The sequence below is a fragment of the Callorhinus ursinus genome, unplaced genomic scaffold (genome assembly GCF_003265705.2).
Source record: "Callorhinus ursinus isolate GAN/ISIS: 27379988/994484 unplaced genomic scaffold, GSC_fseal_2.0 scaffold24, whole genome shotgun sequence".
Lineage (NCBI taxonomy): Eukaryota > Metazoa > Chordata > Mammalia > Carnivora > Otariidae > Callorhinus > Callorhinus ursinus.
The window spans coordinates 15,967,172-15,994,816 of record NW_027397086.1 but is presented as its reverse complement, the minus strand read 5'-3'; the positions used below and the strand labels follow the sequence as shown (position 1 = coordinate 15,994,816).

At 52.9% G+C, this 27,645-nt stretch overlaps 1 protein-coding gene across 5 annotated transcripts in view; it reads right to left on the bottom strand.

Annotated features, from left to right (window-relative positions):
- Positions 1-27,645, bottom strand: part of WHRN (whirlin) — a 95,968-nt gene that overhangs the window by 58,278 nt on the left and 10,045 nt on the right. For all 5 annotated transcript variants that reach the window (XM_025888707.2, XM_025888708.2, XM_025888709.2 and 2 more), the window contains exons 2-3: positions 13,231-13,449; positions 1,428-1,553 (exon numbers count right to left, since the gene is read on the bottom strand). In XM_025888707.2, the coding sequence (XP_025744492.2) occupies positions 1,428-1,553; positions 13,231-13,449 (345 nt within the window). The remainder of the gene's footprint in view (positions 1-1,427; positions 1,554-13,230; positions 13,450-27,645) is intronic.

Genomic DNA, 27,645 nt, shown 5'->3' with positions numbered 1-27,645 from the left:
ACGAATCCCATTCGCGAGGCTCCACCCCCATGACCTAAGATCCTCCCAAAGGCTCCCCCCTCCTAAAACCATCATGTTGGGGGGTAGGGATTCCACAGATGAATGTAGGGGACACATGTATTCAGTCCTTAACAGAGACACTCAATAAATTTAATCTTCCTTATTAACGTCATCGTCAGCTCGTACCTCCTCACTTCCTTTTAACAATCCTGAGAAAGAGGTGTCATTTATGATGCTTATCTGGGAAAGGGAAGGGAAGCACGGACAGGTGGAGGGGCTCTCCAGGGTCACCCAGCTATTCAAGCAAAAACAGCAAAGCTGGGATTTGAACCCAATCTTCCGGACTCCAAGCCCAGAGCTCTTTCAACTGCATCGTATGCCCGAAAAGTAGCTGAGATTGTGAAGACACGGTCTCATCTCGTGTTCCGTCCCCCAGCCATCTGGTTACCCACGGTCAAACCTTCTGGCTCCCTCAGGGACACCCCTTTCCTCCCCAGCCCCTCTACCCCCAACCTGTCTCATTCTGCAAGGTGGGCTCAGACACCACCTGTGCTCACGGTCACTGCTCCCATCGCTGCTGCCTTGGCTTCCCTGGCATCAGGATTTAGCCCAAACACACGCCACCATTTATTTAGGTGATCTGTCTCCTGGACCCAGCGTCCTGTCCCTGCCTCGTTCACTGTCCCTGCCCTGCAAAGCCCCAAGCAAGCTCTGGCAGTGGGAACGGGCCAGTGTAGCGGCTAAGGCCACGGGCTGTGGACCAGACAGTCCTGCTCTGCAACCCGTCGGTGGCGTGACCTTGGCAGGTCGGTGTCACCTTCTCTACGTGTCCGCCTCCCCCACTGGAAAACGTGGGTCGGAGCTACCTCGCCCGAGGGGCAGTCTGAGGGTTCAATGAGATCTGCGTGAAGTCCATCATCAGTACCTGGCCCACGGTCAGCCTTCTCCAAAGCGCGAGCTAACAATACTATTTCAGCCGTCGCCGGCTGCCCTGAGGGACCAGCAGCCAGGAGCCGCTGGGTGCAAGCGCAACCCAGCTCCTGCTTTCTCCACTCGCCCTTCTCCGTGCTCCGCGATGAACCTGAGGTCAGGGCCACTGCAGCCGCCGGCGGCGTTTGCAAACGCGGTGATGAACTCAGCTGGTCTGCCGCCCAGCAGCATGTGGGAGGCTGCCCTGCTCCGAGGACTGCTGGGAGATGGGCTCGGGAGGTGGGGGCAGGCCCCTGCTGCTTGCTCTGGGCACGCAGCCAGGGAGATCCCGGCTGCGACCAGTCCTCGGGGGTGGGGGGGCAGGGGAGCTGACTGCCCTGCTGCAGGTCTGACCGAAAATCAGTTGCAAAGAGCTCCACACACAGTTCCTTCCCTCCCTCAGCCCCGCACATGCAGCCCTGGCGCCCATCCCCGCCCGTGGGAGTCCAGCCGCTCACCTTGAGTCCACTGCTTTCTGCTTCTGAGTCCGGGTCCACGCCGGTGACGTAGATGCCCAGGCCGTACTCGGCTCCCCCGCGGATTGTGAGACCCAGGGACCGGCCGTCCCCCAGCACCAGGTTCACCTGCAGGAGGGACAGGAGATCGCTATTCGAGGGCCTGGAGGGTGACGTAAACGTCATGGGGGGCGGCACAGCAGGCTCTGGAGTCCTTGGCCTACCCCAAAGGGCACGTGGGTTCAGGCCTGGAATATTCCAGATCCTCTGCTCCAGCCCTGCCTCCAACTTGCTGAGTGACCTTGGCGGAAGTCCCTCTCCCTCCCGGGGCCACAGCTATAAGTGCAGAAAAAGAAAGGCAGTGAAGGAGGCGACCTCTAGAGATCCCCAGAGAGATGTGACATTTCAGGTTTTTACATGTTCCCTCTGCTGTGGGGGCCACAGACCCCCCCAGCTGCCCTTCACCACACTCTTCAGCCAGGGAGAGCCTACTCAGGCCCCAGGCTCCTTCACCTTCCATCCTCCTTAGGATCAGGGCTAAGTGCACTCCGCCTCCCCGGAGATCTCCCATCAGCCAGGGGTCCCCTGCCTCCCCCAGGAGTCTCCTGCTCTGCCACCCATCCCAGTGGCCCACAGCAGTGAGGCCTCCAGCTGCCCTTTCTTCTACAAACACAGGAGCACCTGCCGAGCGCAGAGCCGGTGCTGGGCGAGGGGACCAAGAGGAAGCCCAGACCCAGTCTTGCTCCCAAGGGTCTCAGCAGAAGGGCACAGAGACCAGGAAGCAGACCTTCACAGGACAGTGTGACCAGAGCACGATGGGGGCGCTCAGCGGCCACAACGATGCAGAGAAGCTGCAAGGTCCTGACTGCGGGGGAGGGTGGTGGCTGGGGGGGCTTCCCGGAGGAGGTGACATCGCTGATGAGGTTGGAGGGTGAGCAGGTCAACCGGGCAGGGGCAGGGCAGGGGTGCAGCTTACAGGCCAGCACACATCACTGCTTGGCCGTAGGGGAGCATGCTTTGCTCAGTATAGGATGGTGGCGGTGAGTTGCTGTGGCCAAGGTGGGGAGTGCTGGGGGGTAGTTGGGGGGTGGCTAGGGAGGATAGGCAGGAGAGGCTGGGGGCAGATTCAGGAAGGCCCCATAATCCATGAAGGAGCCTGCAGGAACATGCAGGTTAAATGTGGCTTGAGTACAAAAGAGGAATTATGGAACAGGAGAGGTTGCACCCAAAGAGCTGAAACCTACCCCAAAAGGATAGAAAATATCCCTGAACAGGTTAAGCCCCAGGGACATGGAAGACACCCAAAGAGAGCACAGTCTGCCCACAGGACAGTGGGGGGCACGGGTACCTGTCAGTGTCACGGGAGGACGGAGGTCATGGAGTTACAGAAGCCACCCAACCAGCTTTCTGTTTCCAAAAAGTTACTCATCTAAGAGTTACCAAGGGCTTGGTGCCATCATCTGAGCCTTTTACATATATTATCCCACGTAATTCTTCAACCACCCTGGGTGGAGGTGATGAAGAAGACAGATTCAGGTCTAAACTGCCGGATGGGGGGAACCACTGTGTGACCTTGGGCAAGTTACTTAATCTCTCTGTGCCTCAGCCTCCTCACGTACAAAAGGAGGATGAAAATAGCCCTATAAAATAGCCTTATAGCCTTATTCTATGGAATGGGTCACATTAAGAGACAAACATAGGCTAGTTTCTGGCCCACAGTGAATGCTTGATTAGCCACTGTTGGTTCCACTTTGCACATGACAAAACCAGACAAGGTCACATAGCCACAGCTGACTCCTGCAGGCTGGCAGACGTCAGGAGAGAGCCTAACAGACGGAGTGCCTCTGGGGCGTTTGGTTCTAGGACCGCAGGCTCTGGGGGTGGCCCCAGCCCCTTTAGGCCGGAGTCGGCTCCCCGGTTTGCTCCTCAGGCAGGAAGACCACATCAGAAAGGAGAGCATCTGTGAGGCCCACGTTGGCTCTCAGGGGGCACTTGGGATCGGTCACCCAGAAGTGTCAGAGAGACAGATGTTCTGCAAGTGGCAGGCTCTGAGGACGGGCTTGACAACGCAGCCCTTGTGATCTGCCCCTCTCGGCCCAGTACAGAGCCGCGGCTGGGAGAGCTTCAAGGTGACGCGGGTTCGAGGCCCGCCCTGTCTGCAATCACACACAGGCCTGGGCCCCCAGGGGGTGACAGTGTGCTGGTTACAGGCGTAGGCTCCGAAGCCAAACCTCTGGGGTTCATCATGGCAGCAACACTTGCTGGGTGTGTTACCCTGTGCGGATGCCGCCGCTTTCTCCTTTCTAAAGACGAGACTTTACTGGATTGTTGTTAGGGAGGAGTGGGTCCCCGCAACTGGAGCATTTAGCATTGTGCCCGGCACAGCACAGACACTCAGAAAACCCTGGCTGTTGTTCTTATCTTCCCGGTGCCCCTCGCCGGCCAGCCACGGGGCTCGCTTGCACAGACAGGGGTGTCCTGGAAAGAAGGCCGAGGCGTCCCCCCCCGATGCTGCTGCCTCAGAGGCTGGGACGGGGCGTGCACTTGGGCTGTGGCTGGTGTTCGCTCCACTCACTCACCCAACCCCCCAAGTCTGGGCCTCATGCTGGGCGCAGGATCACAGGAGCATGTGACGGGGTTCCTGGCCCCAGGGCAGGGAGTGGTGGCTCACAGCGGAGTCCCTGCCAGGAGCTGCCTCCTCCCAGAGCAGCCATCCAGGGACCGGGAGAAGACAGCAGGCGACAGCCCCACCCCTGCCTCAATTCAGGACAACCTGTGGGCCCAGTGCACCCCCAGTGCTCCTGCGGGACCAGCTGAGGCCTGAGCAGGGCTCGTGTCCCAGCCACTGCGCCCCCGGCCCAGTCCCGTGTGCCCCGTGCCCCATTATCAGCGTCGAACCCAGGGCACTGCCCTGCTGTGATGATAAATGACCACACACTTAGCAGCTTCAAACAGCACAGATTTATTATCTTACAAGTTCTGGAGGTCAGAAGTCTAAAGTGAGTAGACAAGACTGCATTCCTTCTAGAGGCTCTTAGGAGGGGACTGTTTCCTTGCCTTTCCTAGCTTCCAGAGACCCTCTGCTTTCTTTGGCTCATGACCCCTTCCTCTATCTTCAGAGCCAGTGGGGTAGCACCTTCCCACCTCTCTCTGCTCCAGGCAGCACACCCCCTTTTTCTGACTCAGACCCTCCTGCCTCCTTCTCAGGACCCTGTGATTGCACTGGGCCCACCCAGAGGATACAGGAGACTCTCCCCATCTCAAGAGCCTTAACTTATCCACATCTGCAAAGTGTCTTTGGCCATGGAAGGGGACCTCTTCCCAGCCTCCAGGGAAGAGGTGGTGGGCATCTTGGATCATCATTCTGTCGACCACAGACACTCCCTTAGAAACCTCCTCAGGGAAATCTTGGGCTCAGAGTCCATTCGGGGGAGCCTGACCTCCGTCAGAGTATCCCAGAAATATGACCTCTGAGCCGTGAAGACCTAGGGGGTCAGCCAGGGAAAGGGCGAGGGAAGACAAGAATTCTGGGGGCAGGAAGGCATGCAAAAGCTCAGGACCCAGACAGAGCACAGCCCCCAGGAGTCCCGCAGGGTTCTGTTTGGCTAAAGCAAGACAGGGAAGGAGGGAAAGGACAAGATTAGCCAGTGGGCGGGGGGGGGGGGGGGCATGAGCCAGGCAGAGAAGACTGGGCTTTAGGTGAAAGAGAGACCTGCTCAGATTCATTCGGATTTTAGGAAGACTACTGGCCAGCAGAGCGGGCCGCTTCCTGGAGATCCTTCAGGAGAGGGTGTGCACCTTGAGACAGTGGCAGGGTGGGAGTGGGGGAGGCAGGGCTCAGATCTGGGGGAGCTCAGTGAGACCAGCTGAGGACGGAGTGTGCAGCTCCCACCCGATCCCCTGCCACGCCCGCACAATGCACCCCTTCCTCCATGCTCTGCCTTCAGGGCTTGGGGTCCACACACCAAGGCTCCAGCCCAGCTCAGTCCCTCCCCTCCCCCACCTGGGCTCTCCAGCTCTAAGCGCAGAAGATTCTGGGAGGAGAGAGCCAAGAGGAGCCCCACGACAGCCAGATGGCAGCGACTGTCTGCCTCCTCTGAACGCCGAGGATGGAAACACACCTCCCCACCTCCCCGCTACCTCCCTGTAAATCCGTTACGTGGGAATAAAACGGAGCCTGTTTCACAGGGCTGTAATAATAGTCCTATCAACCACAGGGTAATCTGCCTCAATCATTGGCTGGAATTCAACCAGCGTTTGGCAGGAAAAAAATTCACCTACAGGAAAGGACACTGAGCTGCACAGCAAGAAAAACACCACTCCCACCGATAATATGAATAACTCATTAACCTAATTACTCGATAAACGTACTGAGTATTTCCTGAATCCCAGGCACTGGTTGCATTACCCGCATTTAATCCTTTCTCTTCCTCTGTGGTTTCTGTTATCATGCCCATTTTCCCACTTGCCCATGAGGACACTGAGGCGGGAGGGGTGAATTGACGTGGCCAAGGCCACACGGTCAGCAGCTGGCCAGCCTAAGTCATTTAACCAGCACGCTACGCTGCCTCCCACAGCCCTGAGAGTTCAAGTCCTGAGTCTGCCCTTTACTCCTGGGAAGCCAGGGGGCAGGGCCCGCTTCGTCTCTGATTTTCACAGTTCTCCCTGTCAGTAAACTGAGAATCAAACAATGTACCTGGGACAGGCGCTGCCGCCACCCCCCTTCCTGCCTTGCCCTAGAACCCTGCCCCTGTCCAGGAAGCAACAGAGCAGCCCCCAAAGATGAAGTCAGTCTGGGCCAAGCCTGTTCCCCTCTACCAGGAACGTGGGTAGTCTGGGCCTGTTCTGGCCAACAGACATGATGGAGGATGTCTGCTGGCGGATGCTGGGAGCAACTCTCCCCTCAGAGAAGAAAGACACATAGGCCCAGGATGAGAAGGGCCTTCTGCCTGCCCGCCCAGCTTCCACTCTGCTTTGGACACAGCTGTGATGGCAGGAGCAGTGGCTACCATTCTGCAACTGTGAAGCAATAAGCCAAAGACAAAAGCCAACAAGAGGAAGGACAGACTCACCAACAAACCACACCTGGGGCCACCTAGCCCCACACTCCTCAAGGCATCCTATAGCCTGGAGATCCAGCCCCGGGCAGGGTGGATATATGCATGATGACTCCTTCATGGATCTCAGATCTTATGTCACCTTCTCAGGGCCCCTCCCTAGAATTACCCCACTCATATACTGCCCCCATGCCCTTTACTTCTTTTCTTGTTTATCCCATTTACTATATACTATACATCACTTATTTAAACACACACACACACACACACACACACACACACGAACATAAGCCTTTGAAGGTAGTCATCCTTGGCTATTCCCTGCTGTATTCCCAATACTCAAAACAGTTTTTGGCCCACTGTAGGTACTCAATAAACATTTCAGGGTAAAAAGATATGAAAGGTACCTAGCACCTGGTTGGCATTTGATACATGATGGTGGTTACTGCACTTAATGACCAAACCCCAGGCACTTGCTCTACACTTCTGCACGTGGCTGTCAACCCCTGAAACAGTCCCACATGGCCACTGTGACTATCCCCATATCGTGGAGAGGGAAGCTTAAGTGACTAACCCAAGGGCAAGTGACTTGTCTAAGGTCACACGGTCAAGAAGTTCAGGAACCAGGCTCCAAACCCAGGCCCAAAGTCCCTGCTCCCTCTGTACGAGGTTGGGCCTCAGCCTGAGCCAAGGGGCAGGTAGCATCTTGTCTCTGTGGCTGATGAACTGAGTCTGGGGCAGTTGCCACTGCCAGAGTGGGGTCTGATCACTCAGCCTAGAGTGGGGGCCAAGGGACAGAGACACCATGGTAGCCTTGGACTTGCCCATTTGCTCAGGGAAAAATGTCCCAGGTGGGTGACCCTTGGGCCTTATAGTTGGCTGCTCCTGACCCATCGTTCTCCTAAGCGAATCCCAGGTGCTGACCAAGACTCCTGGTGCAGTGAGCAGCCAGGCCCTGCTGTGAGTCCAGCCAGAGAGGGCCTCTCCTGAGGCTGTGTGCAGGCCAGGCCTGAAAAGCCAGAGCCAGAGGACACTGGAGGAGGCAGGGGGAGAGCGGGGGAGGCTCTTACCCCTCAGGCACCAGAAGGTAAGGAGGGCAGAACTTAGGATCTGGGGACAACTTGGCCCCACCACTCATAGGCTGTGTGGCCTGGAGCAATTCATTCAGCCTTTCTGTACCTCCATTTTCTCATCTGGAAAATGGGAATATTGCTACCATCTGCAACTGCTCTCAGATTTGGCTTCAGAGTCAAATGATTCTATGCAATCTCATTGAAATTTGAAAATGGGAAGCCGCTGGGAGTCTGGGGTTCTCCTGTGCTGGTTGCTGGCATGCATCACCCAATTCATAACCCCTCTTCAAGAAGAGGATGGCAACGTATGTGTGGCCTGTGGAAACAACAGAAGTGGGAGAAAGAGTCTCTTCTGAAAGCCCTTCTCCGTTTCCGTAGGGTGTTCCGCACGTGCCTTCCCAGAGCGACTGCCCCTTCGAACTAAGAACCCAAGAACAGCTGCTTGTGCCCCAAAGCTCAGAATCAATGGCAGGTCGGTAGGGAGGCACTGACCTAGAAACACTACGCTCATTCCCTCCACCCTGAAGATGGCCTGCGACCCACCTCGCTCTTCCTTCTCTCCCACCACATCCCAGCCCTGTAAGTGCGTTCAAACCACCCTCTGCTTCAAGCCATGTGAAATAATGAGCTTGCCCCCTGCCCCCCAGCTCAAGAACAATCTTACTCTCAACAGCCCACAGAGAGAAGGCCGTCAGAGCCCTGGAAACTTCCCCAAGGCCTATTTCCCACCTTTGAGATTCATCTTCTAGAACCAGAAACATCATGATTGGCTCCAGGGGCTCTTTTGGTTTTATCTTTACTGCAACCAGTCCCACTTCCCTTGAAGGTGAGCTTATAGCACCCCTTTTTCCTCCCACTTTCGTAAAGGTCTTTGCAGACCTGGAATGGATGTCACCCTTGTTCCCCTGCTGGCCAGGAGAACACTCAGTGAGTCCCTGCCACCTACAGGAAAATGTCTGTGAGGCACACACACTCCTAGCCCACCACCCCAGCCCTGCACTCTGTGCCCCAACTGTAACTCTCACATGACACCAGCACGGGGGGGGGGGTCCCCAGACCCACCTGGTTCTTCCTAACCTCCCTCCCCCACTGCCACACCTTTCCCTCTGCCTGGACCACTGTTCCTGCCACTGCCATGTAGCCAAACTCCAAGGGCTACTTCCTCCAGGAAGCCTTCCCAAATCTCTAGCTGGCAGGATCTCCCTCCTCTGCACACCATAGCACCCTCCCTGTCCCTTTTACAGAGCATACATCACATGGGACCTTGGGGCACCTCGGCTTGCCTCCTCTGGGCTCCTCACGCTGGGGAGGCTGCCAAGGGTGATGTCAGCACAGAGGGCTTAGAAAGAGACAGATCTGGCCTTGCTCCTAAACTCCACCCCTCCCAGCTGGGTGCTGTCATTGCTCTGCTGTGGCACTAAGGTCCGACGTGAAGACTGGGGAAGAACTCATACCAGCTCACACCCATTAGCATGGCTGCTATCGCAACAAACAAACCCCAGAAAATACCAAGTGTTGCCAAGGCTGCGGAGAAAGTGGAACCCTCGTGCCCTGTACGGGGGGAATGTAAATTGGGCAGCCACTGTGGAAAAACAGTCTGGAGCTTCCTCAAAGCATTAAAAATACAATTACCACATGCTCCAGCCACGTCCTTTCTGGGTATTTCCCTGGAAGGACGGAAAGCAGGGTCTCCGAGAAATACTTGCACACCCACAAATAGCAGCATTATCCCCAAGAGCCAAAAGGAGGATACCACCCAGCTGAACAAAATCCGGTCCCTCCGTACAGGGGAATGTTATCGGCCTTAAAAGGGAAGGGAATCTCATCACGTGCTACATCCGGGACGAACTCGGGGGTCATGAAGGCAAAGTGAAATAAAGGAGTCAGAAAAAGACAAAATACCGTCTCATGCGAGATGCCCGGAGTGGTCCAATTCAGAGACACACTGTAGACTGGTGGCTGGCAGGGGCTGAAGAGAGAGGCAGAGCGACTGTCCTCTAACAGGTTTGAGTTTGGTTAGAGTAAAAGCATCCTAGAGATGGGGTCACACAGCAGTGCGCACGCACCTCATGCCACTGAACTTGGTACCATTTAGAATGGTGAAGAAGATATAATATATGTTATGCGTGTTCTGCCACAATTTAAAAGAAACCCCAGAGCACTGGGATTCTACCACCCTGCCCCTAAGCCATTGTTCAAGGTTTCCCAGCAGGGAGGGCCCCGGTGGGCTCCACCCCATCGGCCCCAGCTAACCAGGAAAGAACCCCAAAGAGGAAAGCCTGACACCTGCTGAGCTCGGATGAGTGTCACCTCCCTTGTGGGTAAAGGAGAGATGACAGAGACAGAGAACGTGCCTTTCCTCCTTGGACAGTGACGGGTTGGGCAGCAGTCCCCAAGGGCACACGGTGGCAGGTGTTCATGCCCCCACAACAATGCCAACTGGGGAAACAGATGGCCACATCCTCCTCTGTGACTTTGCAAAGAACAGTGTGTGAGGGTCTGATCACACAGGGCTCAGATTCACACCCAGCAAGCATTTAACGAGCTGCTACCATGCCCCGGGCTGTTGGCAAGGTGTTTTCGTTTTAATTCAGTCATTCATGTAATAAATACTGAGCGCCTATACTGTGCCAGGCACTGATCCAGGCACTGTGAGTTTACCAGGGCACAGAACCAACATCCGTACTGCCGTGACGCGTACACAGTGCTGGGGAGAGCAGCCCCTACCATTGTGTCCATCTTGCAGAGGAGACCGAGGCTCAGAGCAATTGGGCAACTCGTCCAACGTCACACAGCTGGCAAGCGGCGAAGCCGGGATTTGAATGCAGGCAGCCTGGCTCCGGTGTCTTAGCCACCCTGTCATACTGACGCTATCCCGTGTAACCCCCCACAACAAGTGTGTTCCTGTTTATTGCAGCCGTGGAGGCTGGGGGATATTCTGGACTGGCAACCCGAGTGATGAGCCCTGCTGCACCCTGCCCCTCTTCGCCTCCCAGGATGTGACTGTAACCTGAGAGCAGATGGGTCTGATTCCCAGAGAGTTACATCTGTTCTTCCCTTCTGTTCCTTCCTTCAGCCTCACGGGACGGCTCTCACACTTCAGTGTGGAGAACAGCCTTACTAGGAACGGCCACAACGCTAGAACCAGCTTCAGTGGACAGCGGCAGGTGCTTTTCCCAAGTTGCTTTGCAACATGTGGGATTTTTACATCCACTATTGCCCTGGGCACTCTGTCCCTAGAAGGTGTGCGTCCACTGGGGTTGGGCTAGGAGTGTTGAAGTTTGGCACAGGAAGTCTGGGAGTCTGCTCACGGGGATCTGGAATATTAGACAATTCCAGGACACCAGAGAGAAGAGAGAGCCCGCCAAGCTCCGGGCCCAGGGAACAGAAGTGCAGGCCCCGGAGAGACTTCCCCACACCCCTCACAACAGGAAATGGGGGTTTCCAGGCTGCATCCAGCAAGAAGAGGAACAGAAGGGAGGCAGGAGCTTGTCTGGAGCTGCGAGATCTGTGAAGGCCACTCTGGTGTGGTCCAAGGTATTTCCTGCCTCCTGAGGTCTCTGGTCCTCCCTGGAGCACGATTCCCTAAGTCTCTGCCTTCCACATTCCTACATAAGTTATTCTGAGACTTCTAGAGGGCACCTTATCTCCTCCCAGCCCTCCCACCCACTCAATTCCAGTGACAGGGCCCTTCTTGCTAAGCCTTGAGGACGAGCTGGTTCCCACCTCAGGGCCTTTGCACATGTTGTCCTTGCTGCCTGGGATTTTCAGAGTGTATGGCAGCTCCTTCTTCCTCCCCAGGTCTCAGCTCAGAAGTCATCTCCTCAGAGAGGCCCTCCCTGGCCACCTCATCCGAAGCAGTGCCTCCCTCTCCCTCACTCTCCACCCCTCCCTCTCTGGATTTTACTTCCTTTCATCACTCTTCACCACCTTAATGATCTTGCTCACTCATGCCCTTTCTGGATTATGGTCTCATGCCTCCCATGACCTCCAAACTCACTAGAAGCTTCTCCACAGCAGGACCTCATTCTCCGGTCCATTTCTCTATTCCTACCACAGCGTCAAGCGCGCTGCAGGGGCTCACTAAGTACTAAGTACGGGGTGACCAGGGTGAGCCATGGAATGGGTCCTACCTGCCACAGTCCTCTGAGTCTCTCTCGGATTCCTGCCCTCTGAGAAATGTGGAGGAGGACAGCTACTCAGCTGGGTGGCCATGAGGATTCACTAAGATGCTGTAAGCACAGCGCGCAACACCCATCAGCACCATGCCCTACGCAGGAAAGGGGCTCAAGGGAAAGATAAAGCCAGTTCCCTGCCCAGTTCTGGAAGGCTGGCCTTGAAAATGGCTCCACACCTCAGGCAGCCTTGCGGGCTCAAGACCACTGCGGAGCAACAGGGATCGCCTGGCGGGGAGGAGGTCCGAGCCCACCTCTGCCCCACCCAGCGCGGCACTACGAAGCAGCCCCGGCGGCGCGGGCGGAGGGGCCTACCGCCTGGCTTCCCCGCCGCTTCTCGCCCGCCACCTGCACAAAGAATGCAAAGCACGCCAAACGGACGGGTGGCCTTACGGACGGGAAAGGAGAGCTGAGCAAGAGTGTCCAGAGGGCAGGCCTTGGCCTGGAACCCCAAGCCACGTGGCCTCCGGGCTGTGGGCGTCCAGGTCCTAAAACACCGGGAAAGCCGCATGCAGGACTTACATTCCTGGTCTCCGGAGCAACCAGGGGCTGCGATACAAACAGGACCCACGGCAACGCTCAGAAACTCGGGGGAATCATCTCCTGGTGGGTTGTTTTTGTTTGTTTGTTTCGGTTTTTTACTGAAACAGTCACGATATGAGGGGAGGAGGGCTTCGATGCGCCCCCCTCCGTCTTCAGGTGACCACACCCCATGGTGCTCCTGGCCCACAAGCCTGCCTCCGGAAAGAGGCAAAGAGTTGACACGGTGGGAATCCCTTTGCCCTGGGAGGCACGCCCTGAGCTCCTTCCTCCGCTTCAGTTCTGGAACTGCCCACCCCACCCCCCACCCCGTGAATTCTCACTTGGTACAACGTGACCAGCACCAGTTCCTGTTCTTGACAGCCCGAGACACACAGCTGCAGGGGGTTCCCTGTAGAGCCCAGAGTCCGGGCAGCTGTGCACGGCCGTGTGCCTGGGTCCTGACCACTGAGAAGTTGAATCATGTTGAATTTGAAGGGGGGCCCTTAGCTGTCTCTCCTCCCTCTTCCACTCCTGGGGCTAGAATGGGGGACCTGGCATAGCGCAGCTTTAAGCATCAGAAGGGGCAAGAGCCCAGGGGATGATGATGGGGGCAAGGGTGGGTCCCAGAGTAAGATGGGGAGCAGAGCTGCCGCTCCAGCCCCCACTGTCCCCTCCGTTCTGTGTCAGGGAGAAATAAATGATCTGATTTAAGTCACAGTCTTTGGACTCTTCGGTTGCAGGATCTTAGCCTGAATCAGAATATACATTGCACGGGTCAAAAAGAAAAGAAGACAAGATGAAACACTTCGGTAGGGCCTTGAGAGACCAGAGCCCCGAAAGAACCAAGTCCCTTTGTCCAGCCTCTAAGAAGCGTCCCTGTTCTGGGTGTGGCAGGGAGAACGGGGTCTCGGGGGACCAGCCTCCCCCACCAGCCCTCCGCCCCTAGCTGGCCAGCTGAGGCCAAGGCCAGGCAGCTCACCTTTTTCTCATCCCCGCCTTGCAGGAGATGCAGGGTGCTCCTCGAGTCCCCCTCGCGCTGCCTCAGGGTGCTGCCGTGGGTCTGGGGCAGGCCTGAGGGCGGGGAGATGCTGCGGCCCTGTGGGTCCACCCAGGTATAGATGTGGTTGGTGACGTAGCCCCCAGGGATGCGCCCTGCTGAGTACACAGACAGCACCAGCTTCTTCGAGCCCTTCAGAGCCTAGAGAGAGAGAGAGAGAGAGAGAGAGAGAGAGAGAGAGGGATACAGGGGTTAGCAGGAAGGGGGCAGTGAGGGACAACCCTCCCAGTACCCAGAACTTACTTTCCACACAGGGAGCAGAAGGCCAGTCCCTGAATCACCCCCCGTTTTTTCTCTAGCCCTGAATTTTTGTCCTATGGAAATGAGGACATCCGTCCCACCCCTATCTTGAAGTGGTTCAAACGTAAGAAATCCGATCTCTCAGCACAGCTGTGCAGAGAAGAGTCAACACAGCAGGCCTAAGACTGCATCCTCAGGAAGGCCTGCTTGGCTGGCACCTGGGAACCTGGATTCTGAGTGTTCCTCCCGTTCCCTAATTGGGAAGGGTGGCTCACCGTGCCTAGGTTCCTTGTGCAAACTATGTGGGGGTCTGGAATGTGGGTCCAGGCAGAGGGGACCTATGTGACCATCCCCCAATAAAAGCCCTGGCACTGATTCTCTAAGGAACATCCCTGGTGGACATTTTCCAGCTCATCCTGGGCTCATCCTGCAGCAAAGGGAGACTCAGAGGCTTGCACCTGGTTTCCTACAGACTTTGTCCCTTGCACCTATTCCTTGTGCTCATTTTGCTGGGTATCCTTTTACTGTCATAAATCTTTAAAAAAAAAAGATTCTATTTATTTGAGAGAAAGAGAGAGCACGCATGACAGCACGAGGGACAGGGGGCAGAGGGAGAGGGAGAAGCAGGCTCCCCGCCAAGCAGGGAGCCCGATGCGGGACTCGACCCCAGGACCCTGGGATCATGACCTGAGCCGAAGGCAGATACTCAACCGACTGAGCCACCCAGGCGCCCCCTTGCTGTCATCAATCTGAACCACAAGTACAACTATACGCGGAACCTGTGAGCCCTCGCAGAACCCAGGGGTGGTCTTAGTGACCCCGATAAGACAGTCAAGAGATGAAATGACTGATAATGATAGCCGGACATTTATAAAGAGCCTGTCTGTGTCACTCTGCCCTGTACCTGGCATGCTTTGTCTCCTCCTGAAATCCTCATGGAATCCCATCGTGTCGGGAGAAAGGTCCATTATTCAGATGAAGAAATAGAGGGAAATCATCTGCTTACATTAGAAGGCAGGGGTTCCTTTTCCATAGCAACTAATTTTGAGTGTAGACATCACCTTCATTCTACGTTTTCCAATCTGGGGATGGAAGCACCGCGAGGAGAGAGGAGCCCAAACTCTCTGCCCTGGGGTGGATGCTGAGGTTGGCCATACTGCTTTCCTACGGGGCACCTGGAGCTGAATGACCCTGTTTATTGAGGGACAGTCACTTAGCGTGAGGATTAATGGCAAACCCTGCAACTGGGGGGCCAGAGCCTGCTCACATGAAGGCCATGCTGCCACTAAAATCACATTTATAAATGATTATGAAGAGTACCTAACACCGTGGATCCGTGATACGCTCTACCGTGCAGTGGGGTCAAAGGACACCCGTCGAATCTTACAGTATGATCTCAGTGATAACGTTAAGATAAAAATCACACAGGAAAAAAAAAACAAAACTGAGGAGCGATGTGCCAACACGCCAACAGTGCAGGATTATGGGTGATTATTATTTTGTTCTTCCTCTGTCTCAATATTTTCCAAACGTTCCAGAATGAGGATACATTGCTTGTGATCTCAGAAAACAAGAATATGCCTCAAAAAGGGGGAAGGGAGTACCTAGCTCTCTGCCTCCCCCGAGCTTGCCTGGATGTGCCCCGGACTGCCTTCTCCTGACTCCCCAGGACTCTGGACAGACCAAAGGGACCAAGGGAGGAGCCTTCCCCCACAGTGGGGAGCCCCGGCTGCATGTCTGAGCTTCTTCCAGAGGAGGAAGGGTAAGCCTGGAGGTGCCGGGGCCCCTCAATTCCACAGCTAAATGCCAGTCCCTGGTGGAGGGGTAATGAGAATCTGGCAGCTCTCCAAAAGGCTGCTTTTACAAAAGATTTCTGAGAAGATGAGCAGGGAGAGATTTGGTGCTCTTTTAGCAAGTACCCGGGACTCCCCCTGATAGGACAGCTGGGAAGATAAAACCTGTGCAAAGTTTGAGGGGCAGGGTGGAGAGGCTAGTGAGCAAGGAGGGCTCTGGGGGAGCAAACAGGGAAGGGGGGGTCACAGGGCGGCAGCAACCTCAGCAGAAACCTGTGAGGCCCCCGTGCCTTCCTGACCCTTCCTCCCCGCCCATGGCTCCCTCCCCCGGGAGGGCACTGCTGGCTGGAGGCCAGTCCCACTGGCTGGCTTCTTCCCCACTCCCTCCCTCGACAGACCCTGAGGACTGAGCCCCGCCATTCACCTGACAAGGGTTGACTTGAGGACCTACTGTGTGCCGGGCCCAGAGAGAACAAGTGGCACCTGCAGCCTGTGAGAGATGCTGCTTCCCCTGGCAGGTCCCCGGAAAAGTCTGGCGACGCCAGAATCAGGAAAAGAGGAATGCAAGTGGAAAGAACAGAAACGGTGGACGGAGGCAGAACTGCATTTGAGCCATACTTCTGTCCCTTATGAGTCGTGAGTCCCAGGGCCGGCACTTCCTGCCTGAAAGCAGCACCGTGAAAGGACAATACCCACTTCTCAGCGCGGTGGGGATTCCAGGAGACCATGCGCAGGAGGTCCAGAGCCTGTGCACACAGGAGGAGCTCAGCGGGGCCGAGCCCACTCGCCACTCTTCCCGGAGTGTCTGCACTGAGAAGGGAAACCAGGTGCAGAAAAGCCTCGTCCAAGGAGCTATACAAGGAAGCAGGTGGCGGAGAGCACGCTTTGTATTCTGTAGGCTGGCCAGAGTGGAACTCTCTTGGTCAGTTCTATAAATAGGCAGGCAGCAACCTTGAGAACGGAGAGGAGGTTAGTGCCTTTAATGAGAAGACCACGGAGAGCAGGCACCGGGGAGGGCCTGGGAGCGCACCGAGTCTCCCTCGCACTGCCTGCCTCCGGTATCTTACAGAAGGGGACCCTGGGAGCCCGACGTGGGAAGGGACAGAGAGGGAACGAGTACAAAAAGGACAGCCGAGCACACACAGGAGGCCAGCCCTGGGCAGCCCCCCCGCCCCCATGCACCTCGGTTTCCCCATCACAAGACCAAGGGGCCAGAAAATCTGACGGCCACTCAAGCAGAGACCCTTCCAGAACCTCTGATACTGGCATTTTTGGTAACTGGGGGCTTCCAGTGGGGTCTTGGAGAGCAAGAACATCACCATCCAAAACTGAACAAGCCCAAGAACAAACCCAAGATTCCTGAGACAGCACTTGCCACCCCAGAGCAGGCTCTCAGGATAGGCCTGGGTGCAGGGGCTGGGAGACGCCACTCGAACGCCCACTGCCCTTTTCAACTAAAACGTGTATGTGTCATGCACGGAAGGCAAGGAGGCGGGGGATGGTCTAAGAAGCTGGTTTCTGTCTTCTTCCTGCCTTTTTGTCTCCAGTTTCCCAGACAGCCGCTTGCTTGTTGGAAAGAGTGGCTCTGAACGGAGAAGTGAATTCCTAGAGAGAGCTGGCCAGTGCCCCCAGCTCGGCACACACACGGCCATCCCCAGGCTCGGGCGCCGGCTGCGCCTCGGGTGCACCCGGCCATTCGTTTCTCAGAAGAACCACCAGCTTCTCTGGTGGGAGCAAGCCTCCATATAGCACGCAGCTTAGGCAGCAGAGGAACCTAGAAGGAACTCCAGCTGTGAAACAGAGGCCCAGGCATGTCTCCGTTGCGCCACTGGCTCACTGGGTGGCCCAGGGCTATGTCCTCCTCTCGCTGGACCTCGGTTTTGCCAACCGGCAATGAGCAGCTTGAACTCACTAACAGCTGAGGTCCTGCCCCAATAGGAAACTTCAATATCTTCTGGTTAGTGGCTCCATCCAGAAGGAAAGGCTGTATTTACCCATGACAGTCATGAGTCATGGCAGCAAAGAGATCGGGGGCTTTGAGATACACAGGGACAGAGTCCAGGCAGCTCTCAGGGAGTGAGTCCTCAAGATTGCGCGGGCTGAGGCTGCTACCAGGTCCTTGAACCAGATCCTGAGCCTCGGGGCTCCGAGGCTCCCCGTCAGCCGGAAGGGACCAACAGCCAGAAGGACAGACGGAGCATCCGAGGTGTGGCAGGATGCACATGGCAACTCAGCTTTATCATTGACAGCAGGGACCCGAGGGCCGGAGAGACAGACATTCCTCCAGTGGGACTGTGGCTGTGCAGCTCTGCTCCTTGCAGGCAGCCGCCTGTGGGTGGAAAACCACATCCAACACCCACCTTAAAGCAACGTGGATGCTCTGCTTGTGCAAGCTGGTGACTGTCACCCATGCCTATCTCCTGCATGGCAGCCCGCACAGCCAGTCTCCTTTTCTCCTGAACCAACTGTTTATTAGCTGTGCCACCTCACACAGGTTACTGACCCTCTCTGTTCATCCCTTTCTCTCCTGTAAAACAAAGATCATAATTCCACTCTCTCTCTGGGTAGAGGGGCCCTATATGGCACAGTGCCTATCACCGGAGAATTCAGTGAGCTGTGGCTTAAAAAGGGCACAATGTGAGACCCAGGGAGAGTCCACTATAGACGGAGCGGTCATCAGAGCACTACTCCCACGCTTGTTACCATGGGGTTTGCTGGTAAAACCTGACCTAGGGCTCGCGTGCATTCCACGGAGTCAGATCCTTGAAATCTCGATCTGACCCAGCAGACGGCATGGCTCAGACACCATCCAGCCGCAGATGACTGTTGAGGCAGCGTGTTATGGTTATGGAAATGTAAATTATATGTGTATGTCTTCACACTTAATAACTTGCTACTTGGATTAATGCTCTCAGGAGGCAAATTTGCGTCACTCAGCTCTTCAGAGCCGACTGGATTCACAGCCCAAGTGACAGGATTCTCTGCTCAGCAGAGGACAGAGAAAGCCACGGAAGACAGCCACAGCATAAAGGGGACGGGGTGTTGTGTGTTCACACGGCAGATGCACAGATGCTCCTATGTTCAAGAACACGCACCAAAGCACAAGTGTGAAGTGAACCACAAGGTCACAGGATGATGAGACTACTGTCCTCAGGGGCACAAAGGACACATTGCTAAGTCTCAAGGAAGGGCACATCATGGTGACTCATCCAGCCTATTTCAGGACACAGACCTTTAGGGGCGAGGTTTTCTCTTCTCCAGAACAGAGATGCTCAGCCTCAGGAAGGGTAGCCCGTCTAAGAGCAGGGTTCAGGTTAGTGATCAGGAAGAGAGGAAAGAAGGATGCGCACTTGCTCTTCCTGACCCCACCCTGCCCAACTGGGGCTCACTGGGTACCAATCCTGACTCTGCTGTTGACTTGCTGTGTCACACAGCAAATTACCTAACCTCTCTGTGCCTGCTTCTGCATTTAAGATGCAACTGTTGTAAACATTATCAAGATAACACAGAGGTGCCCGACTGGCTCAGTCAGAGAAGTGTGCAACTCTTGATCTCAGGGTTGTGAGTTCGAGCCCCACGTTGGGTGTAGAGGTTACTTAAACAAATAAAACTAAAAAAAAAAAAACAAAAAACGTAGACTGCCTATACATAATATATAGCATCTGGCACATAGTAGGTACTAAATGTGAATTTCCTTCCTGAGTCTACCAGCTCCTTCTCCCAAACCCAAGCCCCAGAATTCCCTAAAGCTCTAATCTACATGGACACAAATACAGAGGCAACTCTAGCCTCTCTCTTACGACTTTCCTCATCTCCAGAAACATCCTTCCTTCTTTTAATCCACGCTTCCTCACATCTGCCCTGCCTTGGACATTCAGCCCATTCCCACCACCTCCAGGAAGCCTTCCTAGATTGTGAATGACCTTCCACCTCCAAGAGCACCCAGCACGCTTCTATATTTTCATTGCCATGTATACTAGAGTCTCTGCATCAGCTTCATACCTCCTGTCTCTAGAACTACAAGATATGTTCCTTGAGGCACAGTGCATGTTCTGTTTTCTTTATAACCTCTTCCAACAAGATACTTACTGAGCTTTCTAAATGCCAGGCAGCCCCCAGGAAATCTGTTCAAATGAGGCCGCAGAAAGATCAGTGCCCTAGACTAGGGCTCAGGCAGCCTTAGGTCAGCGCCCCATGCTTCTCCACACTCATGGGAGACATCCCCTCAGGCATGCATGGGATTTCGTGAGAGAAGCAAAAGAGTGGCCGGGAGCTACAGCTCTGGAGCCAGGCTACCGAGATTCCCACCCCAGCTCTACCACCTGCCAATGGCAACCTTGGGCAAGTTACCAGTCCGTGCCCCAGTTTCACAGGTATAAGACGGGTTAGGAGCGCTATTATATCACAGGGTAGTTGTGAGGATTAAATTAGTTTACATGCATAAAACGTTTAATGCTTGGAACACAGGTAAGAGCTGCAAAAGGGTTAGGTATGATTATGATAGGGAACCCAGAGTAGAAGTCTCAACCCACCATCCATGATAACTACTGCCTGTCCTTCTGGAATGTTCTGTGCATTTTATAAACATGTGGATGCACATATACAAAACTACTGTTGTCAGGGCGTCTGGGTGGCTCAGTCGTTAAGCGTCTGCCTTCAGCTCAGGTCATGATCCCAGGGTCCTGGGATCGAGCCCCGCATCGGGCTCCCTGCTCCGCGGGAAGCCTGCTTCTCCCTCTCCCACTCCCCCTGCTTGTGTTCCCTCTCTCGCTGTGTCTCTCTCCGTCAAATAAATAAATAAAATCTTAAAAAAAAAATAACCTACTGTTGTCTGATCTTCACATAAATTGACTTACACTTAACATTTTCATCACCATGTTTTTTCCAGCTAAAAAGATGTATTTTGAAGATCTTTTCTCACCAGTTCAATGACATTAAGCTCATGTCTTTGTGCATGACTAGGGCGCGCTCCCTGGCAGAGATGCACCACCACTGAATTCCCACTCCTCTATTGTTGGACATGCAGATGGTTTCTCGATTTTTGCCACTGCAAACAAAGCTATGATAACATACCTTTTCATGCATCTTGAAGCACACATGGGTCTAATTCTCTAGATCAGACATAAGTGGAATTCCTAAGGCAGCGTGCAAAATTAATGCATCTTTTTTCATATGCAACCTTGTCCCTCCCTGTTGTAGTTTCTACAACCACCTGCAGGGGCGCAGCACTATGACATCCATGCCTACAGAAGGCGCTGTGGATGGGACTGGGTGCGGGCTTTCCAATGCCTTTTCCCAAAGCAGAGCTCACTCTGGTGCAGGGATCCACCCTCCTTTATGCTTTCTTCCACAGGCTCCAGAAATCTAGTTATAGACAAACCTTGGCTCTATTTTCCAACTGCATCTGGAAACTAGAGAATTGCCAAGCACCAAAATAAAAAGGTATTTTAGGGTGAGGATTCCACCCCCCCAAGAGTTTTTCAGTGAAAGGTATATTCACTAGAAAGCCATTCCCAAACAAAGTTTTATCTCTTCCTGGCTAGGATACTTTAGACAAGTTGCCTCAGCTTTATCACCTGTTAAATGGGGCTACTAATGCCTACTCTTAGAGAGTTACTGTGGGTACAAAATGAGGACTGATGAGATAATGTACACAAAGCATCTGGCACTCAGTATGGTGCATATAGCGGGTGCCCAACCTTGGTGGCTAATATTATCGGTAACAGCAAAATTACAGGGATGACCACACATTTTATTCTTCCCATTGCCCAGATGAGTAAAGAGACTCTAGGTGGTGGCGTGTCTTAAGCAAGGTCAGAAAAAGGATAAGAGGCAGGGCTTGGATTTGAATCTTGGACTTTCCAAACTGGTGCTTCTTTCACTAGTAGTGAAAGGGGGTTCAGATACCCAAGGGCAACCCTCTGTCTTGGCCTCACAAGATGGGCAAGGAGAAGGTCTGAAGAGGGGATGTGGGACTTACAGACCATAAACAAGTGAGAGCCCCCCGAATTCTTGAACCCTGAGCTGGTGCTAGGTTCAGGCACATGGGCTGGAAAGACCCTCCCCATTCAGCCCCACTTTGAGGGAGGACGGAAATTAATGGTGTGTGTTCTCTGCCCCAGGGGTGTATTTTAATGTCATGAGAAAGTAAAGCCCTAATTAGTCCTGTCTTCAGAGCTCCTTCCCTCTGCATCACATTTTTATCTGTGTTAATTACCTCTTACAGGGACCACTAACTGCAACAGCTTCCCAGCCTCTAAAATCAGTCTCTGCTGCACAGCCAGGACATCCTTTTAAGATGCGGGTGGACCCTGTCCCCTCCCTGCCAAAACACTCCCATTGCTTCTGATGTAAAATGCGAACTCCTCACAATGTGTCTCAGGCCTGTGTGGCTGGCCCTAGGGGCTGCCTGGCCAGCCTCATCACCAGCCTCATTGCCTGTCCCTGCCACTGGCCTTTCTTACAGTATCAAACGCTCCAAGTTCTTTGCACGTGCTGCTCCCTATCCCTGAAAGTACGTATATCAACATACGTATACAGTGATTATTTTATTTATATCCTTCTCAGTAGATAGAGAAGTCAGGGAATTCTTCTGTTTTGGGCACAGATGTGTCAATAAATATGAAAGACTGGAAATCGTGGGTGATTCCACATAAAATGAAAGACAATGAAGAAATGCAATTGTAATATCCTTCCTCCTGAAATTGATTGCCTTCCTTTGAAAACTGACTGCCAATGAAGAATTTTACCTCTCTGGAAATACCAATGAATTCTCTAGTAGAATCTAAACAATGCATGAATTTCCCTTTTTGCCTTGGTTGCTAGGAAGCTCACAACTCCACTTAAATATGAAATATTATTCCTATTAAAGGCAACACACACACACACTTTCCAGTATGGTTTCTGAGCTCTGTGACTTTTTCTTGATGTTCTTTCTAGGTTAAGTCACTCAATTATTTCTGAAGTAGGAAGAAATATTAATCACAAATACATTAACAAGTAAGTAAATAGGACATGTAGAGTTCAAAGAGGATGTTAAATCACACCAATCATATAGGAAGAGCTCAGGAAAACAACTGCCAAGTGAGTGAATGAATGCTGAAGTACATCTCAAGGATCAGACACCTTATACACAGAGTTGGAGGCAGAGATATTTTTCATAGACGCTTGGGCAATAACTCTGCTTTCTCATCCTACTCTCTCCTTCCACACCCCAGAAATACTTTACTGCTGCTGACTTTGGTCTAAGAATCATGTCATTTAAAAACATTCCCTTAAATAAAAGTCCAAAAAGTGTGAGTTTATATTCTACTGGAACGTTGACATACGCGGGTAGTGGTATGCCGAGAAAGTCACTATGTCTCAAAGAACGGTGGCTTCATGTTGGTGTCCCTCACAGCTGTGTGCCTGTCAGGGGGCCAGGATCTGGGGCAAAGCTTACCACACCTGCTCTGGCTCTTTGTGGCCACCTCACCTCTTCAAGTGGCTACATCCTCAGGGAAATCAATATGGACTGCAGAGCAGTCCCCTTCCACGAGATGCAGCTCAACATATACATGAAGCAAAAACAAACAGAAGCAGGTGATCCAACCATCAGGGAATGTGAACGCACAGAAATAAAGGCCAGGGGACAGGGCAGAGAAACGACAGCTAGTTAGGAGGGTGGAGTAATCAACATCTTCTTTTCTCCTTTTGAGTTGTTGTTGTTTTTTTTTAATGTTGTTTCAATTTGCCTTTAATTGGAGCCTTACAAAGTAGAGTTCAAGAAATCAACTCTTCATCCCCTCCACTGTTCTTTCTTAATGAGTTTGACCTTCTCCAGAGGCTTGGGGTGAAGAAGGCAGCCCTTGTTCCAGTACTGGGAACACCAGGATCCCGGAGGCTGGAACAGGGACCTGACATTTTAAAGCCCCTGATCCCTGGTATCTTTGCTCCTAAACGTCTCAGTGAGTTAAGGCTGTAGGAAAAGGAAAAACATGAAGGATCAAAAGAGAGAGAGAGAAAATGTTGTCCTTGGGGATAATGCCATGAGAAATTTGCAAGACAGTGACAGAGTCGCCATCCCCTTGCAAAAGAACTCAGGAGATGAGGACAGAGCAGATTCCAGAAAGATATTGATTCCCTTTTAATGCAATTCTTCAATTATCCACTATGCCTGGCTTTTAGTCTCTTATAATTTAAGTAAATTGCTTTACAAATGTTCTTTTAAATTTGGTCTCTTTATTCTTTTCTTTCTTTTGGGAAGAACTAACAAGATTCTAGGAGTCATAAACATAATCACTCAAGGTGAGCCTTGATGGGTTTCCAATGGCACTGTTGTGATCTAGAACCAATGTCCATAGCACATCCACCTATCAGAAAAATCTGATTATATATCAACATTTTCTTTGCCCAAGATCGGATACGTGGATGGGGTGTATTCTCCTGGAAGACACTTAACATTCCTGTCCCTTATCACTTTCTGTGCATTCCGTTAACAAGGGATAGGCCTCCAATTTAACTCACCCTCGAACTGAAGGATCTGAATTCCAGGTGGATGAATCAACCACCTAACAGCTACTCCTAACAACCATCTCTTAAAGAAAAAGGCTAATAGATCTGAGGAGCTGGAAATGTAACACTCTTGTGGTTAAATGGGGCGTAGGACATCAGTAAGTTACACACCAAAAATAAATAAATGTATATATATCCCATATATATATAATAATGTACGTATATAATACATATATTCAATATGTACATACAGCTATACAAATAATAAACATGCAAAGGAGTTCAACTTCACTATTTAAATTATGCAAATTAAAATAGGATTTTTTTTGTCTATCAGATCAGCAAAAATGGAAAAGAAATATAATATCCGGTGTTGGCAAGGCTGGGGGAAAACGAAGCATCACACACACAGCTAACACTGGTAGAGGGGGCTATAAAATAACAAACTCTGCTTCCCCAAGAACAATCTGGCAACAGTTACCCAAGTCTTAAAATTCTGCCTATGCCCAGAGCCAATGCCACTTCTAGAAAGACAGCCCAAGGAATTTTTAGAGACATGCTTCCAGATTAACGTGCCAGGACACATTGTCTAAAGCAGCAATGTGGATAACGTTTAAAAAACAACCTGTCCAACAAGAAGAAATTAGTCCAATAAATCACGCACCTCTTTGCTATGACGCAATCATTAAAAACCATGTTCTAGAAACATTTATTGGGGTCGAAAAAGAATCATGTTCCACTGTTTGGTGAGACAGGCTCAAAAACTCTGTTCAGAAAGGCAGTTTTGTAGAAAATTCCCAATAGGAATTTACACACGTAGGCATGCGGGGGACTGGAAAGACGACAATCAAATTGTCAATAGTGATTATTTCTGGGCGGAGCAGATTATCAATGACGGGGGAGGGTCTTTTTCCTTTGTGTTTTCCTGGGGTTTCCGAGCTCTCTAAATTGAACCCATCTCTCTCGGGTCATTAACGCACACGCGCACAACACATATTCTATTTTAAATGCGCAGGCGGACTCCTCTGCTCCTCATGTCTCCTATGAACCAAACAAAATGGCCCTTCCTTTGTCCAGTCTGTGACGGTGTTGGCGACCACCGGCCTTTTACCAGAGGCCCGGGGACCCCTGTTCGCGCTGTGCCCGCGAAGCAGGCAGCACAGATTCGCAGCCTCCGCCAATCAAACCGAAGTTACCGGTTTAACCTAATGGGGCTGGAGTTGAGGTCACGGTTAATCTGTTTAGGGAATTTCCACAGACAAGGCACAAAATAAAATCCTGACAAAGGTCGGGGCATGGCAGGAGAGAGAAAAGGGGGAAAAGAGGGGGATAAAAAGGCCCAAAGTGCACAGGGCCGGGCGGCCATGGCCTGGGCTGTCTGCTCACTCCTGGGTGTTCTGATCAAAAGGCTGCAACACCGGTTCAATAAGGAAAAAAACATCAGAGAGGAAATGTACATTTACTGAAACGGTGCTCCGGCCAGCGCCGTGCTAGGCTGGACGCCCGCCAGAAGGTGGCAATGAGCACACACTTGGGAGGCAAGAAGATAAGGAGTTCAAATCCCAGCCCTGCCACCTCCTACCTGCGTACTGGTGGCTGGTCCCCTCCCTTCCCAGGGCTCGGCCTCCTCTCCCTGGGGGCTGCGCCCAAGGGTTGGTGTGGACATTTGCGCCAAGCCCTCGCAGAACTCCAGGTGGCACAGAGACGCCCGTCCCTGGGGGCCGTAGTTATTCGTGGGCTCAGTATTACAAGTTCATAAGCATCTTGGGTGCTATGTATTTTATACCAGGAAGAGTGTTATCTGGTAGGGAAAAGACCCCAGCACAATGGGGTGAACATAGCAGGTAATCATGAAATGTTCAAATCGACAGATGCCCCCAGTGCTTTCACAGGTTACCTGTATGGCCATTAGTATCCCCATTTTAGAGACAAGGAACTTGAAAAGGGAAGTTAAGAAACTTGCCTGCCGTTTGGCTATTATTCGCATTACAACGTTATCGAAGAGGCATCTGAGAATCAGAGCGGTCAAGGAATTTGTTCAAGGCCCGACGGGTGCACAGTGGCAGAGCCAGGCTTTGAACCCAGAGCCCCTGGCTCCAGAGCCCAGGCTGAAGCATCACGGGAGGCCGCCTCTCCCTGGCTTTGGAGTAACGGATACACCCCCTCAAGTCAACAAAATCTGGTTTTAATTCCTGGCTCTGCCTTCCTGTCCGTCTTTGTGACAACAGGCAAGTGACGAACTCTTTGCAATTTTTTTGCCCAACGAAGCAATAAAAGCAGTACCTCCTTTGAACCTACTGGGCCAGTGTGAGGTTCAAGTGAGTTCATACATAGAAAGTCCTGAGAATGCCGTCCGGATTACTGTAAGCCCTCAATACAGAAGTTATTACTGGCCACAGAGCAATTCAAGGAAACCCTGGAGGATGTATAATCTGTGTGGCAACAAGTGAAGCAGGGTCACTAGGCTGATGGAGCCGCAGGGGAGGGGTTCCCGCAGATGGGGTAGCTGCAGGTGGGCGGGGCGATCCACTGGGGCTGGCCTCACAGGGGCTGTGCGTGTGGACAGGTGCAGGGACATAGAGCCGCCTTTCAGAGGAGGGCGTGCTGCCCGATGGCACTCAGGGAACAGTCAGAGAAAAGGACTGTCTGCAGACAGAAGGGGATCAGATCATGGGCAGCCTGAACATCAGATTCAGGTGCTCGGCTTCTGCCCTGAAAGCCAGTACAAGGCGCTAGGCAGGGCACCGCTTGATGAGAGACAAATTTCGAAAGCGTGCCCTGCCTCCAGGACGCTGAATGGACTGGATGAGCAAGACGGGAGACAGACAGCCAGCCAGGGGGCTGCTGCACTTGGGCCTCCAATGGCAGGGAATTCGGCCTCCAATGGCAGTGTGGTCTGGGATGTGCTGGGGAGGGATCAGGCCTGGAGGGTCTAAGCTTGCCAGGGCTCGTGCAATCCCCAACAGGGAGACTGTAGAGAGGAGAGCAGGTCAAGGTGACTAACTTGAGAAATGTCCACGATTTGTGGGCAAGAGGATGAGTTGCCTTCAGAAGGTAAGACAGGAGCCTTGACTTCCAAGGCAAATAAATGCTAATACTGGGGAAGAGCTGAAAATATAAATTTAAAAAAATAAAGATACCAAAAGGAGGCCCAGGTCCTGTTCAGAGACAGCACGGCAGAGAGGAAGGGATTTGGAGACAAACTGCACATCTTGACTTAAACCCTCAGGACCAGAAGAACTCGTGGAGGGAGGAGAGGGTTTAAGAGAGTTTGGGAGCACCTGGGATAGGCTTGGGGCCCCCTGAGGAGAAAGAGGAGGTGGCAGGAGAGATGGAGCAAGGATCAAGGTCCCGCTGGGCTCAGACACACTGCAGGACACCACATCCTCCACGGCCCACAGGATGGAAACGGCAGGAGGACTTCCCCGAGACTCCCCCCCTTCCCCACCTGTATGGGAGGGTAATTTCTGAAAGCTGGACCACTCTTCTTCTCCTTTCTTAATCAGAAACCTCTTAATGAAGGCTCACACACCATTTCAGATGTGGTTCAAATACATTCCAGGGTTTGTTGTTTTGTTTTGTTTTTTAAGTACAGATGCCATATTGTCTAATCACCACTTTCAACCTGCATTAATTGCTTTAATGGGGTTCTGGAAAAACAGCTACCTTCTCTCCCTTCTCATCAAGGCTCCCGGGGAGCCCAGCAGGGAAGGATGCTGGGGAACAAGGCCGGAGATGCAGCTGATCTGGGAACCACACTGTCACACACTGGCCTCTGAGCCATGCACCTGCCCCACATTTTTAAGGGAGG